Source organism: Notechis scutatus, chromosome 2, assembly GCF_049901735.1.
Source record: "Notechis scutatus isolate UNSWTSFEM ecotype Mainland chromosome 2, rNotScu1.2, whole genome shotgun sequence".
NCBI classification, from domain to species: domain Eukaryota; kingdom Metazoa; phylum Chordata; class Lepidosauria; order Squamata; family Elapidae; genus Notechis; species Notechis scutatus.
Genome location: NC_142010.1, coordinates 134,727,996 through 134,750,141, shown reverse-complemented (window position 1 = coordinate 134,750,141; position 22,146 = coordinate 134,727,996). Strand labels below are relative to the sequence as shown.

The 22,146-nt window shown below is 40.0% G+C and overlaps 1 protein-coding gene across 2 annotated transcripts in view; it reads right to left on the bottom strand.

Annotated features, from left to right (window-relative positions):
- Positions 1-19,567, bottom strand: part of GLS2 (glutaminase 2) — a 28,841-nt gene extending 9,274 nt beyond the window's left edge. For both annotated transcript variants that reach the window (XM_026680015.2, XM_087956266.1), the window contains exons 1-13: positions 19,289-19,567; positions 13,981-14,080; positions 12,913-13,034; positions 11,773-11,902; positions 10,947-11,026; positions 10,035-10,198; positions 8,060-8,118; positions 7,173-7,205; positions 6,541-6,599; positions 6,337-6,403; positions 6,151-6,201; positions 4,891-5,067; positions 2,062-2,193 (exon numbers count right to left, since the gene is read on the bottom strand). In XM_026680015.2, coding sequence (XP_026535800.2) covers positions 2,062-2,193; positions 4,891-5,067; positions 6,151-6,201; positions 6,337-6,403; positions 6,541-6,599; positions 7,173-7,205; positions 8,060-8,118; positions 10,035-10,198; positions 10,947-11,026; positions 11,773-11,902; positions 12,913-13,034; positions 13,981-14,080; positions 19,289-19,482 — 1,368 coding nt within the window. In that variant the 5' untranslated portion in view covers positions 19,483-19,567. The remainder of the gene's footprint in view (positions 1-2,061; positions 2,194-4,890; positions 5,068-6,150; positions 6,202-6,336; positions 6,404-6,540; positions 6,600-7,172; positions 7,206-8,059; positions 8,119-10,034; positions 10,199-10,946; positions 11,027-11,772; positions 11,903-12,912; positions 13,035-13,980; positions 14,081-19,288) is intronic.
- Positions 19,568-22,146: the final 2,579 nt, after the last annotated feature.

The window sequence follows — 22,146 nt, the reverse complement described above, 5'->3', positions numbered from 1 at the left end:
AGCTACAAATATATGACAAACAACAGAAAAACAATCAGTTCTAGTTTGGCTCTAACCAAACCAAGCCAGCAAATCTGAAGTACGAGACCCTAGCCAACAGATCCAAACTTCTAGTACCAATTTCAAAGAAAGAAGACTTAATAAAATGTGCAAACAATTGCCCCAAATCCTTAACTCCATATGCCAAAAAAAAAAAAAAAAGCTCAGTATCATCCAATGCAGATTGGAGCCCCTTGTGAAAAGGAAAATACCAGATGTTCAAGTTCATTTTAGAAGAAGCCAAGAATCAAAAGGCAATCCTGCTAAGGCATGCTGGAAAATCTAAACGCCCAAAGAACATCAGAAAGAATCAATTATTTTATGTTTTATTTATATGCCACTTTAATCTTTTTATAACCAATTTAAGGAGATGAACATAGCTAATACTCCATCCACACCCTATGTTCTTCACAACAACAACCCTGTGAGGTAGATTGGGTCAAGAGAGAGAATGCCTGTCCCAAAGTTACCCAGCAGGACTAGAACTTACAATCTCCTGATTTCTATCCTGATACCTTAACTAGTAGACCAAACTGATTTTTAGTTCATGCTTCACTGACTACAACATGTCTCTTTTATATTATTGACCTAAGTAATATCCTTAGGAAAATGGAATCCCAAATCACCCATAACCTCATGTGAAACTTATATAGAAGACAGAAAGCCACAATCCAGACAGAACATGGCAAAATAGACTGGCTCCAGATTGATACAGAAATGAAACAAGGCTATAGATTCTCTTCTCCATATTCACCCTATAATATACTTAATATATAGTGAAGGAGGCTGGATTGGAAGAAGATGAGAGTTGGTTTTAAAGGTTGAAGAAAATAACTCAATAAACTGCCTACTCTGATGGCTGACAATGCAAATGATCTAGAACAGGGCTGTCAAACTTGTGACGTATCGTGACTTTTCCCCCCTTCACTAAACTGGGCATGGGCATGGGCATGGCCAAGCGTGTGATGCATCCGGCCTACAGGCTGCAAGTTTGACAGTCCTGATATAGAAGCTCTACTAATGAAGCTCAAGGACCATGGAGAAAATTGGATTAACTATAAGTGTAAACTATTAACAAGTACAGCAGCCAACCTTCATACTAACTGAAGACAGGTAGCTTCTGTCTTTTAGGACTGACTGTCTAGCAAAGGAACTAGCAATCAAGAAATAAGTCACAAACTAGCATTTGGTGGAAGAGAAATTAAAGCCTTGGAAAAGATTTTCAGATTACGACAAGGTGGCTACCTATAAATATCAGAATCATGCATGAAATTCTTTTCCCTGGGACAGTCTACGGAAGCAAAAAAAGTCAAACTCTGAAGAAGCAGGATAGAAAGAGTATTGACACTTTTGAATATAGGTGTCAGAGAAGCTTCCTGAGAATACCATGGATAACCAACAAACAAATGGATCAAAGGATAAATCAATCAGGAATTCTTATCCGAGACTCAAATTATCATATTTTGGATTTGTTATGCAAAGACTTAGCCCCTTGAGAAATCCAGGATGCTAGAAAAAGTGGAAGAAAAGAAAAAGAAAAAAAGACAACCAATAGCAAGGCTGATGGATTTGATTTCAGCAGACATGAATGCATCACTGGAAGACCTGAAGGGCCATGGTGAGGACAGATCACCTTGGAGAAGTTTTATTATGTAGTTACTAAGAATCAACATCAACTTGTTTATTAATGCCAATATAATCAAGAATTTCAAAATTTGGCATACAAAAACTTCAGCTGTTCAAGTGCTTCATGGTAAAACTATTTATACTTTCTTGTAGATGTTAATGTTGATATGTTTTCATGGTTATGACATAATTTTTTCCCCCAATTGCCCTTCATTTAATATTTTTCATTTCTATCTTTATTCTAGTATTACTCATAAGAAACAGAGACTGGGAGAGTGGCCTGCAAAAAAGCTCAGCCCACCCATCAACCCAGTTCTGTCACCTTTCCATCCATGATTCTCACAGGCTCTTTTAAAAAGGCTCCTTCTGTCATGTCTGTAGTTTCATGAAATTTACCTGACAAAACCCAATTCCTCTTGTGCTGTTGCCAGCTTTATCCAGAGGGGGCGATAGACACATCACTCCCATAACATTGGGCACCACCAGCAGGATAGCCCCAGAGACTGCAGATTTGGCAGGAAGACCAACCTGGTAATGAGAAAGAGATTATGTGAAGGATAAAACGAGTCACATTTTAAGTATCTCAAAACTCTGCCTCCTATTCAGCGTTAAACCAAATAAATATAATTGAGGGACAAAGAGATAAAGTTGATCGCTGCAAATGGCAAAGCAGATACCCAATTTGCAGTATTTTCCAGTTGTATTATTAATTCTGGAAGCTCTTTGCAGGTGTAAATTGGGTTTTGCCTGGTGCAAAATTACATTTCATGCTGGGCTGGGAAAATGAAACTGGTGGCTATTACCATGCAGATGAAGCAGGGAAATAGCACTAGAGAGATGCATTTCTGAAAGCAGAAGTGGATCTGTATACAAGTACTGTAACCACAAATTCTGGTCTGCTACACGCACACCTATTTTTAAGAATGGTGCATTTCTGGGTTGTTCCTCCTTTGCAAAGCACCATGAATAAACAAGTGCCCAAGAGAGGAGATTGCATTGCATAACTCTTAAGAAGTGCTCTATATTTTTCCAGAGGATGTCAGTGTACAGCTGTCAGAACTGAGCTGAGATCAACACAAGCCAAGAAGTATCCTATAGCATCTCAAGCCTCAGCACGTTATAGCAGCAAAGTGCCCCCCCTTCCCCCTGAAGCACAAATCTCCAGCATGGACATAAGCCTCTCTCCTCATGATCTTGAATATTCGTGTGAGGCAAATAGAGTATGAGGCAGTTGGTACAACCTTCCTAGATCTAGTTCACATCTCATACTATGATATAATGTGGCTTATTTGTTTTTAGATAATAGAATAGCAGAATTGGAAGGGACCTTCTAGGTCATCTAGTCCAACCCCCTGCCCAAGCAGGAGACCCTATGTCATTTCTGACAAATTAGGCGACTATATCAGGGGTCGCCAACCTTTTGGACCTCAAGGACCACCAAACTCATAATTTTAGATCCCAGGGACCACTAACCGGTTCTGTGGGCATGGCCTAATTTGTGGGTGTGGCTTGGTGGTCATGTGTCTGGCTGGGCATGGCTTGTATGTAAATATAAATATTTATATAAATATTGATTTTTTTATAAAAAAGAGCAAATTTTACCCAAAATCAGGCAAAGCAGGCAGATTGAGTTGCTCACAGAATCACAGATTCATTCAGAAATCTATCTATCTGCCATTGGCTAGCTCAGTCTGTCACATAAAATTTGCTTGCAAGCAAACTCATAAAATTTGCTAGCAAGCAAATTCACAAAATTAATTCACAACACACCATGTATGTAAATATTGAACTTTTATCCAAAATCAGGCAAGGCGGGCAGAATGAGTTGCTCACAGAATCATTCAGTGATCTATCTATCTGCCATCAGCTAGCTCAGTCTCTCAAATTTGCTTGCTTTGCTTGCAAGCAAACCTTCAGTCCTAAGGGAGGTTCGGCTGTGCTTAGCTAGAAAGCAAGAAATCCAACCATTTCCTGCTTCCTAGCTAATCTAAATCTCCTGACATAGCAGAACAGATGATGGTCGGAAAAAGGAAAAATAGCAACTTAGCAGACAAATTTGCTGGGTAAGGAGTGAATGGGTGGGGAGGGTTCCCGCGGGCCATGTGGGCTGAGTAGCCTTGTGTTTCTGCGCAGCCTGGATTAATTGCTTTGGGGGGCTGCTCTGGGGGTGAGATTTCTCTGCGGCCCACCAAAATTTTCTCATGGCCCACTGGTTGGTGACCGCTGGACTATATCATTTGAACTCAGGCAATTGTACAGGTAGTCCTCGACTTACGACCGCAACTGAGCATCACATTTCTGTGGCTAAGCGAGACAGTTAAGTGAGTTTTGTCCCATTTTATGATTTTTCTTGCCTCCGTTGTTAAGTGAATCACTGCAGTTGTTGAGTTAGTAACACGGTTGTTAAGTGAATCTGGCTTCCCCATTGACTTTGCTTGTCAGAAGGTCTCAAAAGGTGATGATGACATGATTGTGGGACACTGTAACCGTCATAAATATGAACCAGCTACCAAGCAATGCCAGTTTTGATCACATAACCATGGGGATGCTGCAACGGTCGTAAGTGTGAAAAACAGTCATAAGTCAGGTTTTTTCCCCCAGTGCTGTTGTAACTTTGAACAGTCACGAAACGAATGGTTTTAAGTCAAGGACTACCTGCACTTTATTAAATGAGGCAAGCCATGACATAGGCCTCAGCATAGTATAGGGACTTGCAAAAGTGTTTCTGCTTCATTTCCATCTACATATGATATTTCTTTGGTCATGTGATATTCAGTAGTACTCAATTCATCTGACCGTTTCAATAGGATTAGCCTTTAGAAAACAGTCCCACAATAACGGACTAGTCCAGGGATTTCCAACCTTGGTAACTTTTAAGCCTGGGGGAACCAACTCCCAGAGTTGAAATCTGCCAGGCTTAAAGTTGCCAAGGTTGGAGACCCCTGGATTAGACAACTATATAAGAGACTGGAAACCATTTGTGGACTTTCTATATGCTAAATATAATAACAGATGGTTAACAGAGGGATTTGAAGATTAATGTAATGTATGTTTTTGTTTTTTGTTTTCACTTTGTTTGTTTTACAATAAAACAATAAATTTACATTAAAAAAGAAGAGAATTCCCACTGAGATCAGTTGCCATGGAAATAGGCCTACCCTCTTTCTTCTGGCTACTCAGTGCTGTGTCTTCTTCCAACCCACCCAAAACAGAGCAGAAACTTACATGGAAGGCAAACTGCCCCGAGAAGTCGTACATGCCACAAGAATGCATGAGGCTAAGGGTGTTGCGGATGGCTTCATCACTGAGGACACACTCGCCTGTGATAGGGCAGATACCACCATTGGCAAGTGTGGCTGCCATGACACTTCCAGACTCACAAGTCACTTCGACAGAACACAACTTCATAAGGGGCAGGAGGGAAAGGTTAAACAAAATAATAATAATAACATCTTAGTAAGAAGCCCAGAAATCATTCCTAACCTTTGCTTGGAGTGAAAATTCAGGGTCTATATACTCATGTGGTTTAACACAGAGAAAACACCTGATATAATATTTCTTGAAAACGAAGGATTGCATTTGTGAATTCTGATTATGTGAAAGTCTCTTTTCAGGTAAAAGAGAAACATATAACGGAACAAAGAATAAAGGTTCTGGCCAAATATTCAAAATCAACCTTTTTAACCTGATGCCTGTCGTATGCATCAGTGTAAACTGTCATAAATAATCTGCTAGCTGGGGATGATGGGGATTATAGCATATTGCAGTTTGAAGACACTAGCCTGTGCAGAGGTGGTATTCAGCAGGTTCTGACCAGTTCTGACCAGTAGCAGACATTTTGAGTAGTTCGGAGGACCGGAAAATACCCCCATCTGCCCTACCCCCATCTATTCTCTGCCTCCTGAATCCCAGCTGACCAGCTGGATCTTCTTTTGTTGCCCTGCACAGGAGAATGGAACTGGAAAGCAGGTTAGCGGGGTGGGGAGGGAATGGGGATTTTGCAGTAACCTTCCCCCAGGAGTGGGGAGGAAATGGAGATTTTGCAGTCTCCTTCCCCTGCCACGCCCACCAAGCCACGCCATGCCCACAGAACCAGTAGTAAAAAAAATTGAATCCCACCACTGGGCCTGTGGGGTATTAATTTAGAGCAGGGGTGGGGAGCAGGGGTCTCCAACCTTGGCAAACTTTAAGACTTGTGGACTTCAACTCCCAGAATTCCTGAGCCAGCCACGCTGACCCTGATGTTCTGGGAGTTGAAGTCTACAAGTCATAAAAGGGCCATAGTTCCCCACCTCTGATCTAAAGGAATAAGTTTGGAAGAAGGAGAAAAAAAAAAGCACCAAAGCACCAAACTGCAATCCAACTCTGTAATATTAACTTTTTTAAAAAAAATCATCCTGAAATGGTTTAATTTTTTTGCCTCCCTCAAACGGATTGTTTTGGACCCAACATACCAGCTCAGCTGCAGTTCAAAATGCAACTTACCTGGAAATACAAGTCAAGAGCTGCCATCATGTCTGCACCACGTGGAAAGCACTGCCAAGTAGGGAAGCAAAGACAATAAAGTGGGGTCAGATCTTGGCAAAGTGGGGTTTCTTTCAACAAACACTGTGTTTATCCTGGTCTGCTAAAAAGCCCAGGGTTTCTCTCTCCCCACTTCCCTCTTGTTACCTTTTTGTCTTTGAGATAGTAGCCAATGGCATAATTCCGATCTCCTGTTTCTTTCTCGGACTGAAACCTGCAAAGACATGTGCACAAATCCTCATTTCTCCCAGTTTCTGGATGTCTCCATTTGGAGAACTGTCATTCAGATGAAACCTGACGCTAGGCATTCTAACCACAAGCCCCACCACACACACAACACATGTGCTTTACGTGGTATTGCTGAATCCCACGTATTCATTTCCAGCCATCTTCTTCAAATAATCCACCACCTAGAACAGAAACAAACAAAAAAATTCATCCGGAAGGGACCTCTTCTACGATCCAGTTCTTTTTTTTATTTCAGTCTGGATTTTTCCAGTCTTCCCATAACCCTTCTTTCTTTTTCTGTTGCCGGTCATTTATTTGTATGCCTAACTGCAGGGTTTTTAATTTCATGTAACAGTTTGATACCCATTTTGTTAATTATCACCCATCCTTCAAAATAAGAAGAAGAAAAACAAGCACTTTTTTTTTTTAAAAAAAAATTGGGATTGCAAAAGAGATGCTGGACAATTGAATGCTCCTGCAGGCCGCAGTTTCCCCATCCTTGTCCTAATTGAATCAGAAATACTCTTTGTCACTTTGTCATTTAGAAAGCATGCCCTTCTGTTCTACGTGTTTTTCACCCTTCATCACTAAATATTCTAGGGGATTTTTAAACAAATGACTAAATCAAATGGCAGGATTGCATTGCAAGATAAATGACTTGATCAGCCAGTGCTGCCAGAAAATCAATTTCTCCTCCAACCCTTCAGAAAGGGCACTGTGGAGTTTTCCAGCAAGGAAATGAAGATCACACTCACGTAGTCAAACTTCTCTGCTTTATTGCAGCCCATCTGATGAAGAAGAAGAAGAAAAAAAGAGAGAGAAAAGAATCAAATGCCTTTAGAGACACAGTTTAATTTTGACAAATGTAAGCATCCAGCATGGTTGTTGTTTAGAAAGTTTAGAAATACATTATAGGTTTAGCAATGCCTTCAAAAACTTCTAGTTAAAATAGCTACAGAGGTCCTGGATCACTTATTGAAATGAACAGAACAGCTGTTAAATCTTGTGTAGAACTTTAAGGACATGGAGGAATATTTAGCTTTGAGAGAGTAGATGAGAAGAGGCTTGAGCTCCATATGGATCTGCCCTATGAAACAAGGGATCCCTCAACTTTGGCCAAGAGTGAGAGAGTAGAACAGATGCAACTCTGACAAAGGGGAAAAAAACATAATGGGAAGATCAATGTAGCAACAGCATGTTATAGCCTATTGGTAATAGCAGGCATAACTAGAATACAGCAAACAAACCCAAATTTTCTATAATCCCTCACCTTGGAGATAAATTGGAACCGGAATCCATCTTTATAGGATAATATCAAAGGTGATCCTTATGGAATAACCCAAATGTTGTTTCTGGGGTAGGGGAAGTAGAAGCCACAATGTGTGCATTGCAATATAGACTTTGCACCTTATGTAGAACCCCTTATATGGCAATGGGAGTTATTCACACAGTATACTAAGGCATAGTTTACCAAAGATAGCAGCTAATGGGTTCAAGCTACAAGTTAAGCCAAAATCAAACAAACCACATTCCAGCATTTGCGAAGTGAGTCCAGAGATAATGTCTTTAATCTGAACTGTATCCAATGTCAGGGGACTCCAGCCCATGTCTAATATCAATACTAGAGCTGAAGAAACTTTACCTTGATGAGAGAGCTCACCACAATGGCTCCTGCATTCACCATAGGGTTGTGTGGAATCCCTGAATGCAAAGGAATGGATTAAAACAGGATTCTTTGAATTCTGCATCCTCCTCCTCAGTTAAGATTTCTCTAACTCACTGGCCTTCCCTATATAGCAGAATCTGGGTTGATTGGGAGGTGGAACTGCCAATCAAAGCATGGTCATATAGGGCACCTCCTTTCTGTTTACATTCAGAAACTGAGGAATGATGGGTTTGGGAGGTGTAAGTAGATGGGCAAATCTGAGGAAGGCTGAGAGTTTTAGCCCCGGAAATCCTCCATCAGTCAGGGAGACAGGGTTAGTTCTATTAATGATTGGCTATAACAATACTATAGAATCAGGTTAACTTCTTTAATACAACTCTTTAAAGTTATTTAACGTACGTCCATTCATTTTTTTGTGTTGAAGTTAGCCAAGTAACCGTTGTCCCTTATCTTCCCACATGTTCCATTTAGTCGTATTACCTCAGAAATAAATGAGAAATAAAGCTGCCTGGAGTCTTTCTAGTTTGACAGCCTTATAAATCTAAGAAAAGAAAAAGAGAATTTCTAAACCTCGGCAGGGTTATGATGTCAGGAAGACAAATAGATCTTGCAGAGATCTTGCACAGTTGATGGATGCGCTTTAAAATTAATTAATTTTACATTTTTAAAATTAACAAAAAGAAAAAGAAAAGGACGTTCTCATCGAGAGGTCTGATTGGTGCCAGGTTTCTGTTGTTTTTAATGTTTTAATTGGTTGAGTTTTATAGCTTTGAAAGTGATTTTATATGTTTTTAAATTTTTCATTGGGAGCTGTCCAGAATTGGTTGACAGATGGGAGGCTTTATAAATGTTTTTAAATAAATAAGATGGAACCACAATTCCCAAATCCTCCCTCAGCACTGACCAACTTTTTTGGCTGAACTGTAGAAGCCATAGATCTGCAGGACCTCTGAGTTGGGGAAGAGTCATGGTAGTGCAGTGGTTAGAATGTAGTATTGCAAGCAGACTCTGCCCACAGACAGGAGTTCGATCCTGACTGGCTCAAGGTTGACTCAGCCTTCCACCATTCCGAGGCCACTAAAATGAGAACCCAGATTGTTGGGGGCAATAGGCTGACTCTATAAACTGTTAGAGAAAGGCTGTAAAACACTGCGAAGCAGTATATAAGTCTAAGTGCTGTTGCTTGCTGTGGTCTTGTTAACAATATAATAAGAACTTTTGTTTTAATTTGTCATGTGATCCTAAATTACTGTCTCTTTGTATGCCATTATGGAGGCTTTACCGAAAATGAAAAAAAAATTCACAATTACTTTAATGAAGAATGCATATTTTTCATAGGTTCATTAAGTACCATTCACTTAATAAACAAATCATAATAAAAAGTAGGACCAATGAAATAATGGACTATAAAACATCCACCTAATAATCAAATACATATAAAAATAAACATAAGATGTTTGTAAGCAGTTCTCATTTCCCCCTTGCATATGTCCTGTGGAAAGATCTGCCTCAATTTTGCATGGAATTTAAAGTGAATTGAAAGAGGAAAAGTTTCAATGGGACAGATGAAGATTAAGGGGAAAGCCCCTTCTTACTTTCCATGGGAATATTAATAGGGAAAATAGAGATACCTTATGACCAGCATTTCCATACCACCTTTCAGTACACCCAGGATTTGTACAATGTTACCATCCCGGAAGGTTAAAACAAGTATTTCACACATATTACACAAACTCTGGTTTGTCTTTCAACAGAAGTTGCACCCCTGGCTCAGACATTGGAGGTATAGATGTTTTCCATCACAACTGGAATGGTCTCATTCTCACAGTTAAGGCTTTTAGTAGTCAAAGGGGCTGACAAAGAACATTACCTGTGTTACAACTAGGTGTGCAAAGATTTGCACTGTGGTCACCTGTTCCTCAGAACACTGGGGTTCCTCTCCACTACTCACCTTCTTCATTGAGAGAGAGTTTGTCGTAACGCAGCCCACTGGGCTCTTTGCCCACATACTGATGGACTCTCTCTGTGCCCAATTCACTGACAGCAACAGCATATTTTAAGGGCTTGACACATGACTGCAGGCAGAAGGGAGTCTTACTGTGGCCCATGGAATGCCTAGGGAGATGGAGGGGAGGGGAGAGAAATGATTTCAGCCCTTTTGTACCCAGTGACAAAGACACGGTGACCTGACACTTGTGCAAAAGTTGGAGTGCTGTCCCAAAAACATTGGGCCGTATCTTATATAGGTAGTCCTCGACTTACAACAGTTCATTTAGTGACTGTTCAAAGTTGCAACGGCCCTATAAGTGGCTTATGACTGTTATTCACATTTACAACCATTGCAGCATCCCCATGGTCATGTGATCAAAATTTGGATGCTTGACAACTGGTTTGTATTTATGACAGCTGCAATGTCCCGGGGTCATGTGATCACCTTGTGCGACCTTCTAACAAGCAAAATCAGAGAGGAAGGCAGATTCACCTAACAATCATCTTACTAACTTAACAACTGCAGTGGTTCTCTTAATAACCGTGGCAAGAAAGTTGAGGCAAAACTCACTTAACAAATATCTCACTTAGGAACAGAAATATTGGGCCCGGTTGTGATTATAAGTTGAGGACTACCTGTATTACAATCCCACTGAGTTTGGCCTGGTGGTTAAAACACCAGGTTAGAAACCACAAGATTGTTTTCAGTCCCCCTCAGGCAGGGAAGCTGGCCGGGTGACTTTGGGCCAGTCACTCTCTCTCAGCCCAACTCACCTCACCGAGTTGTTGTTTTGGGGAAAATAGTTTTTTCCCATTCTGTAATGTCCACCATCAACCCCCCCGCCCCTTTTGCATCTCGGTTCTATATACACACCGTTGTCCGTCCACTGTGCAGAGAGATACAGCCCAGATGTCTGGATTATATCTGGCCATTTGTGGAATGTAATTTGCTACCTATATAAAAGGAAAGAGAAGTTGTTCAGATGTGGGACAAGCCCTAGGGAAACAGTCATGACCCCTTTGCAGCCCATCAGTGGCGGATGAAGGCTCACTGGTGCCCTAAGCACTGACAAATCTTGGTGCCCCATTCCTTTGTACATACTGTACAAACGAAGCCATATTCTCAACTATGTGGTGCCCACTTTGGGCCTGGTGCCCTAAGCAGGTGCTTAGTCTGCTTCATGGTTAATACACCACTGCAGCCCATCTAAGGGAGGGCAGTGGAGGACGTTTCTCTCATCCTCCGTTCTACACCAGTGAGAATTGGGGATTAAATGGAAACTCAAGAGAAACTCAGCCTGCAAGAGTGCACTAATGATCAAAATCAGCAGCAGGGGAAGAAATCCTAGACTGCCATATACATTTGTGGTTTTATGTTATTACGACATTGCCCTCAACTTTACAACCATTTGTAGCGACCGTTCGAAGTTACAACAGCACTGAAAACCGTTTTGGAGGGATTTTAGTAAGAGTTAAGGATATTTAAGGGGAGATATTCAAGTTCCGTCTTCTTACGCAGGTTGAATAAGACCACCTCTCTCCTTAATCCTAAGGCTGGCCAGCCACTCTCTTCGCCTTCTTATCTGCCACTTTCATATTCTACCCAAGCACTGGGGAGCTTTCCATACAGACTTTTTGGGGGAAGATAGCAAAGGAGTCGTATCATTTACCCTCTGCTATGTGCAATCAGATCTTTTTACCTTGCCCTCCCTAAGTCCTTTGGTAAGCTCAAAGATCTGCTCCACGTGTGATGTAAATTCCTCAAAGTCAGGGATGATAAATTTCTTCCGGAAAGCCTGGGTCAAGAGAACTATATTGCTACTCACACACCTGGAAGCCAAAATTATAGATGAGATATTGAATGGCACATAGGAGAATAAAGTAGGATGTCTTATTTAGTGACCAAGCAGACATAAACACTATAATGACCATTTTATCTTCTACTTCTTTGCCTTGAAAAGCAACTGACTTGACAATACCAACCAAACAACTCAGAAGCATGTTTTCCCCGCTTTTCTTGCACTTTGAACATCTAAACTTAACAAGTTAGCCAGGTTTTTTTTAAAAAAAAAAGCTTCCAGTTTTGAAATGCTAACTGATTTATCTCCGCTCCCTATCTTTCTGTATAATTCTTTTTTTAGCTAACCTCCTGCAGTTTCTAGTTGCCATATGTGAAGTCCAGAGCAAAAAAAAAAGACACAGAATAAACCTTCCATTCCCATATATTGACTGAATTGTATACTGCACTGTGGTATGATTTGCTAAGTTGTAGTTTGTTTGCTAGACCAGAGTTACCTGGGTTCACACAATGTACTATGTTGTGACTGACAAAACTTCCAGTTTGGGTTCATCCAACAAAGAGCCCAATCAAAAAATACCACATGAAAACTTAATATGTTGTTTGAATGCAGCTACCATTAAATCAGATGTTAGGAACAGAGTAGAAATTCAGCATATCCAAATAAAAAACTTAAGGTTTTTCAAAATAATTGGACATTTTTTTAACATTCTAAAGCTATCCCTGTTACATATTTGCTGTTCCCCAACATGCAAATTTAACTACTGTAGCATGTATATTGCTTAACCAAAGTAGCCCTCATGTTTTTAGGCTATGAAAAATTGTGGTGGGCTGAGGGGAAGAAAATATAGGAAGAGATGCACAGGAGATATGTGAGAATAGGAGTACATAAGGAAATCTGTGACTTGGGATTTGCAACATGATGAACGAAAACTAAATTTGCCTGCAGAAGCTGGTAGACTTTGTTAAACAAACATAGATTCAGGGCTCCAGTTGCAAAGGAGCAGCTACACCACCAGGGACACTTCAATGTAATTCCTACCTCCGAAAAAGTTCTCGACTCAGCATTCCTCCACTGCTAGCTCCTTGAGTTGCGGTCCGCATCAGATTCATGCAGTCCCGAAGACGTGGATCTGAGGTCCAAAGGCCAGTACGCTGTAAGGCCTGAATTAAGAACCAGTCATGGATGAACATACGGCAAGATGAGGGTTGCTAGAACTGGATGCAGTACCCCATATTTCATCAGTATGAAGGGTGAATTCTTAATTACACTTTGGTACATGCACGCATGTGCTTTTACATGCGTGGAAAACTTCCACATGCTGTTTTTCAGAGGGTGGATGGATTTCTACTAAGAGGAAATTGAAGGCTCCAATGAAAAATCATACATATTGCCCAGAAAAATTAACTGAGAGAATAAATTGTATTACAGGTAAAACAGTACCCATAGATACTCCGTTTCTATTGGCATTAGAATAGCAGATGTTATTGTAATCTTTCTTTCCTCTAGGGTAGAAATTGTGACAGTAGCATCACAGACAAGGTTATTTGCGAAAGGATGTCCCCAGTCTTCCAACACAAAGGCTTTCTCTGAGTGTCTAATGTCATACTGGGTGCTCCACCATTTCAAGCCATGAGATCTATTTTATTTTCTAATAGTATGGAAATTGGGAGGCTTTACACAGGAGTTGTGCAAATCCTTAAGCTCTATCCATTTTATCACATAATTTTATACATAAGTTCGAGGAATTCACAGGAACTCTATATATGATACACTTATCCTATGTCCACCATATTTTTTCTGTGCTTATCTAGTAAAAAGAAGCTTTCTCTTATTTCCACCAAAATTGCTGATTTAAAAGCATTATAAATCATATAATACAATCACACAATTGTAAGGAGCAAAGTATATCTTCATGTATGTAATGATGCAATTAGCAACGCACAACAAAAAACACATCCCTTACTTAGATTAATGGAAAGTTATAGGTTTCATGTCCAATTTAAAGAAAAACTTTCACTGAAAAGATTCATTTGTAATTAGAAATGAGGATGGCAGTCCAACATTTCCACCCAAGCAATCCTAGCCATTCTTAAGGGCATATCTTACAGTGGTAAATTTATGAACAGAGATGCTTTCCTGTCCTTCGGCTATTGTGTAAAAGAGCAGATCCCTAAGACGTGGCAGCATCCCATTCACTGAGAGGTCCCTGGAGAGAGAGAAATGGGAACAACATATCATCCTCCATCCTCCTCCATCATCATCATCCCATAGCAAGATGTAGGCTTCTTTATTGAAGATTATAGATCATAATCTACCATGGTGATTCAATGTGGTTTGATAGATGTTTTTCAATTTCCCAGTCTAGGGCTTAGAAAATGTGATTGTCCAAAGTCACCCAGCCAGCTTCTATGCCTAAAGGAGAATTACTGTAGGTCTCGCTTATCCTATATACCAAAATTAATTAATTCCTGGGAAGAGAAGTATCTCTTAAAAGAAGAGTATGGGCGAATTAAAGCCATGCTACCAAGAGAGACAAGAAACATTTTCCCCACAGGAAAACATAATTCCACACTCAATTTATTCTCCTCATTAGCTCCTACGGGTCTGCTTTTCAGTACTCAGACAATAGGAAAAGTAGATTTCTCCTCACTGAAGTTGGAGAATCACCAGCATCAGGAATGGTTTAGAGCAGTGGTCGCCAACTGGTGGTCCGCGGCTCACTGGTGGTCCGTGAGAAAATTTTGGTGGTCCGCAGAGAAATGTCATCCCCAGAGCACCCCCCAAAGCAATTAATCCAGTCTGCGTGGGAACACAAGGCCGCACCGCGGGAACCCTCCCCGCCCACTCACTCCTTACCTGGTAAATTTGCCTACTAAGTTGCTATTTTTTCTTTTTTTTTTTCCCGACCATCAGCTGTTCTGCTGTGTTGGGAGATTTAGATTAGCTAGAAAGCAGAAAATCATTGGATTTCCTGCTTTCTAGCTAATTTTTATATCTTCGGCTCTTTTAAGAAGAGCTGAACCTCCCTTAGGACTGAAGCAGTGTAGACTCAGATAGCCAATGGCAGAAACACAGATCTCTAAGTGAATCTGTGATTCTGTAAGCAACTCTATCTGCTTGCCTGCTTTGCCCGATTTTGGGTAAAAGTTGCTTATTTTTTATAAAAAAAATAAATATTTATATAAATATTTATAATATTTACATACAAGCCATGCCCAGCCAGTCACATGACCACCAAGCCACACCCACAAATTAGGCCATGCCTGCAGAACCAGTTAGTGGTCCCCAGGATTTAAAATTATGAGTTTGATGGTCCCTGAGGTCCAAAAGGTTGGCGACCCCTGGTTTAGAGCAAGGTGGATGGGACTGTACAAGGGATCAATTTTTTTGTTATTTGTAATACCATTAAAGAAGTATCTACATTATTTTAATATAATGAATGTTTGGGGTTTGATAAACACCTGAAACTTCATGGGGTCAAAGTTAACTATGTGGGCTACTTATCAAGACCCTTCTGACTCAGGAATTCTGGGAGTCTATGCTGTTCAAAATATTGAAATGCCTCCTCACCAGGAATGCTGGGGTAGCTCTCCCAGTCTAACCATTTAGTTTCCATTCTCTCTATTGTCATAGGCCACGGGAACACAAAACAGACAATAAGATAGTTAAGGGAGGAAGGAGAGTTGGCACAGAAGAGATTCTTTAATCCCAGGGAAGCATTAGAAAGAGAGTAATTCTGCCTTAATTACACTAGATATAAGTTGTGCAGAAAAATTACTGGGCTATGCTTTTAAGATTCTGTTGTATTGCTATATAAACAATAAAGATATTTTTTTTTTTTAAAAAAAAACAAGTCTTTTGTTTCCCATGGAACTTGACAGCTACAGTATCTACAAAACTCTAAACTGGCTTTTGCTTTTTAGTCATAAAGGTGGATTCAAAAATATCCCCGTACTTTTTTTATTCCTGAAAAATCCATTATACTCCATTCAAATTCATGTTTAATAATTATTTGGTACTTAAGTGACATGGCCAGTTGTTTTTATCTCTCCATCTTTAGTAATTTATTTCTGGCAAGTTGTTGTAATAAATTTGATCATTATCTATATAACACATTCAGTTCCAGCATCTTATTTAATATACAAAAAATTGCAAGAATCAGGGGAAAAGAAGAAAAAAAGAATTAAGCCTTAGAGATAGTTGAGATATAAATTGTACAGTGGATAATAATTCATTATGTTCCAATGCTATTATTTATTATTTATTATTTAAAATTAGTTTGAAGGAAAAATAATTTCTAGATGAATGAATTTAAAACAAAAAAGCTTACTTAAAATGTTTTTCAGAAATGCATGGGTTCTAAAAAGGTAAAGAAGCATGCCACTGTAATATTGATATACAGGTGAAACTCGAAAAATTAGAATATTGTGCAAAAGTTCATTTATTTCAGTAATGCAACTTAAAAGGTGAACCTAATATATGAGATAGACTCATTACATGCAAAGCAAGATAGTTCAAGCCATGATGTGTCATAATTGAGATGATTATGGTTTACAGCTCATGAAAATCCCAAACCCACAATCTCAGAAAATTAGAATATTGTGAAAAGGTTCAATATTCTAGGCTCAAAGTGTCCCACTCTAATCAGCTAATTAAGCCATAACACCTGCAAAGGGTTCCTGAGCCGGTCTCTCAGTCAGGTTCAGTAGGTCTCTCAGTCAGGTTCAGTAGGAAGCACAATCATGGGAAAGACTGCTGACCTGACAGTTGTGCAGAAAACCATCACTGACACCCTCCATAAGGAGGGAAAGCCTCAAAAGGTAATTGCAAAAGAAGTTGGATGTTCCCAAAGTGCTGTATCAAAGCACATTAATAGAAAGTTATGTGGAAGGGAAAAGTGTAGAAGAAAAAGGTGCACAAGAAGCAGGGATGACCACAGCCTGGAGAGGATTGTTAGGAAAACGCCATCCAAAAGTGTTGGGGACTTTCACAAGGAGTGGCCTGAGGCTGGAGTCAGTGCATCAAGAGCCACCACACACAGACGGATCCTGGACATGGGCTTCAAATGTTGTATTCCTCTTGTCAAGCCGCTCCTGAACAACAAATGTCAGAAGCGTCTTACCTGGACTAAAGAAAAACAGAATTGATCTGTTGCTTCAGATGAGAGCAACTTTTGCATCTCATTTGGAAACCAAGGACCTAGAATGGAGAGACACACACTGCAAGATGCTTGAAGTCCAGTGTGAAGTTTCCACAGTCTATGTTGATTTGGGGAGCCATGTCATCTGCTGGTGTTGGTCCACTGTGCTTCATTAAGTCCAGGGTCAACGCAGCCATTTATCAGGAGATTTTGGAGCACTTCATGCTTCCTTCTGCAGACGAGCTTTATGGGGATGCTGATTTCATTTTCCAGCAGGACTTGGCACCTGCCTACACTGCCAAAAGCACCAAAACCTGGTTAAGTGACCGTGGGATTACTGTGCTTGATTGGCCAGCAAACTTGCCTGACCTGAACCCCATAATCTATGGGGCATTGCCAAGAGAAAGATGAGAGACATGAGACCGAACAATGCAGAAGAGCTGAAGGCCACTATTGAAGCATCCTGGTCTTCCATAACACCTCAGCAGTGCCACAGGCTGATAGCTTCCATTTCATGCCGCATTGAGGCAGTAATTGCTGCAAAAGGGGCCCAAACCAAGTACTGAGTACATATGCATGCTTATACTTTTCAGAGGTCCGATATTGTTCTATGTACAATCCTTGTTTTCTTGATTGCATGTAATATTCTAATTTTCTGAGATTGTGGATTTGGGGTTTTCATGAGCTGTAAGCCATAATCATCTCAATTATGACACATCACGGCTTGAACTATCTTGCTTTGCATGTAATGAGACTATCTCATATATTAGTTTCACCTTTTAAGTTGCATTACTGAAATAAATGAACTTTTGCACAATATTCTAATTTTTCGAGTTTCACCTGTAATAGACACTAATCAATATACATTCAGGTACCTGCACGTTGAATTGCACATAAAATGTGAAAAAGGAACAAAAAATACAAGAATAACAGCCTTGCACAACAAGTGGCAAAAAAAGATTATGTTTAAAAAACCTCCAATATTTCTCAAGAACTTCAAATGTTATTTGAGTGTTAGAAAAATGCATCCAAAAGTAAAATACGTATTTCTATTTCTACAGAATCAAATTGCAATCAGATCATGCATCCTACAGAAACACAATCACTGTCATTTAATACTTGGTAGAGATTTTATGCCCTGGAAAAAAATCCCCCAAAGTATTAACCATGCCGGATATATTTTAGATCATAAAATAGCACCAAGGCTCAGTTTGTTTCTCCTTTTCCATAGTTGCATTTTGGATCAAATGCAATTCCGCTGCTGAGGAGATGTTTCTATGGCAGCCAGCATTTCTGCTGGGAACAGCCTCAGATCTTACTGCCCAGACCGGCAGAAGTGAAGAGGCTTAGCATGTCATAGAACATGAAATGCCAAAAACCAAAAGGCACCAATTAAAAGACAGTGAAAATGACTTCTGAATATTTAGAGAATTTAGTCAGAAAGCTTAATGTTTCTTTTGTGTCTTGGACTGAAAACTCTCTGTGGCTGCGCAGGCAGTGTGAAGCTCTAGTTGCTTTTAAAAGAAAAAGAAAAAAGAATCACTGAATGAAACAAATTAAAAAGCTGACACTCTGCTCTGGGCAAAGTTTCCTTTACAATCCCATCTCCTTTGCCTCTCCACTTCATTTACTTGACTGAACAAATAAATAAATCTGGAGTACAGGTAATCCTCGACTTACGACCACAATTGAGCTCCAAAATTGTGTTGTTATGTGAGACATTTGTTAAGTGGGTTTGGCCTCATCTTACGACCTTTCTCTCCACAGTTGTTAAGCGAGTCACTGCAGTTGATAAGTTAGTAACCCAGTTGTTAAGTAAATCTGGCTTCCCCATTGTTAGAAAGCCGCAAAAGATGATCACCGTTCACGGATCAAGGTGAACGGTCTTAAGTATGAATCAATTGCCAAGCTTCTGAATTTTGATCACATGACCATAGGGAGGCTGCAAAGGTGGTAATTGTGAAAAACGGTCATAGGACACTTTTTTCAGTGCCCTTGTAAATTTGAACGGTCACTAAGAGAACTGTTGCAAGTCAAGGACTACCTGTAGCAGGAAAGCCGCATTTGTTCCTTGGTGCCAATGTGAAAAAATAGTTTGGGCTCTCACACCCCCTGGATCTATCCCGTGGAGAAAGTTGGCTAGTACAAGGCAAGAGCACTCCAAGGATTGGGATTAAAGTGATCTTGCACATTTGGCCATTGGGAATGACCAGAGACCTCCCCCCTCTGATTTAAGATCCCCCAAACTACAGCGTGACAAGCGATAGCCCTTACTGGTCAGTGAGGCGCTGTTTAGGCGGCTGCGGCTGCTGGTGACGGCCATTCATCACCGCCTCTCTCCCTCCGGCGGAGTAGGGGGCTCTGCCCAAAGCCACGGGAAGGACCAGCTCCAAACCGTGCCCTCTTCTCCAGTGGCGCCGGATCTCCCGAGGCTGCAGCGCTCCTGTCATGATCCTGAGAGCGCCCATGACGGCAGCCGATGCCTTCGGCTCTCCAGATCGGGAGCGCACCTTGAAGGTACGGGGAGGAAGCGCCAACGCCCCTTTAAAAAGAAAAACACATCAGGCCGGCGGTTTCCAAAAGGGGAAGGAGGGGCGAGGAGGAACTCCAGCCAATCGGCAAAACAACGATTTTTAAGGAACTATAGTAAACCAATGAGGAATGGCTGGAGGAAGGGGCTGTGCATTTCCTACCCTCCAAAGGTAGGGTAGGAAAATACAGACAATGCTTCTTGGGTCTCTAGAGGTAGCCCCTCTCTCAGTGACCCGAGGAGACTACATATGATATAGGTATCTTTCATTGGCTTTGTACTCACTGTTTGGGATAGAGAGGTACTACTAACATGATTCTTCCTTGGAATGTTAGGCAGGCAGCTTGTATGAAAGTTGCTCTCCACCTCGCTTACACTTGCTGGAGAGTCATTAATAGGGTGCTAATTTTGATAGTGGTAGTGAAATTTATGGGTATATAAAACTTCTGTACTTTTTGGACTTTTTAAAATCCTGCTTTCATGGTTTTTATAAGTAACTTCAGGTGGCAAATTTACCCAATATTCCAAGGGTCTTCAAACTTGGCAAGTTTTCTAACTTGTTTCCTAACTAACATGACTGGAGGAAGAATTCTGGGAGTTGAAGTCCACAAGTCTTAAAGCTGTCAAGTTTGAAGACCCCTGTTTTGTTTCCCAAAACAACAGGTAAGTTGGGCTGAGAGAGAGTGACGGGCCCAAAGTAATCCAGCCGGCTTTACAAGTTTGAAGGTCTCTTCGTTGAAGGCTATGGACTTCATTCCATTGTGCTGGTTCATTGTGGGTCGATAGATGTTTTTATTCCGGCTTCCTAGTCTATGGTTGAGAGAAAAGAATTGGCTCCAAATCACCCAGATGGTTTCTATCCTTAAGGGAGAAATAGAGGCTGGCTTTCCTTGTTTCTAATCCAACACCTTAACCACAGCACCATGTTGGTTTTTAATATACATTTGCAGCTATGTTAATATGTGTATGTTGATTATGGTTATGGAATTAGCATTTTCCGGGGTTCATGTGACACAAGCAACCCTATCCCAACATATGGCTTCATTTATACAACACTCATGTCTGTAATATGATGGACTAAAGTGTCATTCATTGTGTGATACGAAACCTGTTTCCATCTGTCAGTTGTTCTATTGAATATGTTGATATTCTTAAATTATTAGGTTCATGCATTGTGAAAGTTGGATTATTATGGAAGGTTCCATGTTGGGCTGTTTTCAACATGTTTTCTTCATGTGGCCAGTTTCTTGAATAATCTTGATACCTATCTTCTTCTCTTGAATTAAACTCATGCTATACCATATGTTTCAATGTTCTACCAAGTTTTAAAAAATACAATTTTTCTTCCATTACTTCCACGGAATATGTATCTTGCATTTTCCTAGAATCTCAATGTCTCCTTTTATACAGTACATAAGAACAAAATGATAGTCTCTGACCCTCATCCCCTACCTCACTACTGCCAAAGGAGTAGAATAAAGTCTAAAATAAAGATATGCTACCTTAGAGTTATTTAATGTATTGTGGAAGAAGGATTTTTATTGATTTTTTTTATAAAATCAGAAACATTTTATTTTTAAAATTGTTATATTACTCTATAGAATACAAATAGCCAAGTAAAGTGGTACATCTATCTATATATCTATATCTTCTATGTATCTAATTTAAAAGCGAAATACCATTCACACATCACCACATCTCCAGAACCGTAAAGCCTACAAACTTGAAATTTGGCACGTATGTTCCTCTTGGCTTCTAGGTGCTCAGTAAGAAAGGATTTTTCGAAATGACCATCAGAGCATTAGTACTTCCTATATTATTATTAACATGCTCTGATGCTAAGGAGTTCTACTCCCCCTCCCCACTTGAAAAGAAATCTGTTCCAAATGTAAAACACAAGCAGAGGAGAGGAGTTTCAGTTTCAGTTTTTACTTTCAGAGCAGCAATCAGCTTTAGTACAGAACAGTTGACCTAAGCCATGTTCAGGCTCCTTGCTGTCTCCTTCTTGCTCACGCAGCAAATACATGTTTCAGTTTCCAAACAGCCCTCAACTCTCTCACACGCTGACAGGACACTAGCCAGATGAATATCGATGGATGCTGGTAGGCAGAGGCACAATTTTTTCCCCTTATTTTCCTCCCAAAAAACTAAGTCCAATCACATAGTTTCTAGCGAAGCACGGGTATAGAGCTAGTATATAATAGGAACTAGAAGATATTGAGAAAAATGAGAAAATACCATTGCAAGAAGAAATTATTAAGAAAATATTGGAATGTGCTGAAATGAGTAGATTGACATTTGAAATTAGAGAACAAGAGGATAAACAATTTTATAAAATTTGGGACCTTTTCTATCAATGGATGATAAAATACAATAATAGAATATTTAGAATTTTAGATAATAATGAATATATAAAAAGATATTTTTTCTTTTCTTTGTTATTTGATATATCTATAAAATGTTTTCAGGATAGATTTGGTATGACTATATGATTTGTTATAAAATAAACTAAGTAAAATAGCTATCTCGTAAAGTATGAATGAATAAAATTATAGTCAAATGATTGTTTAATAGTGATACTAGGATATATAATTTCTGATTG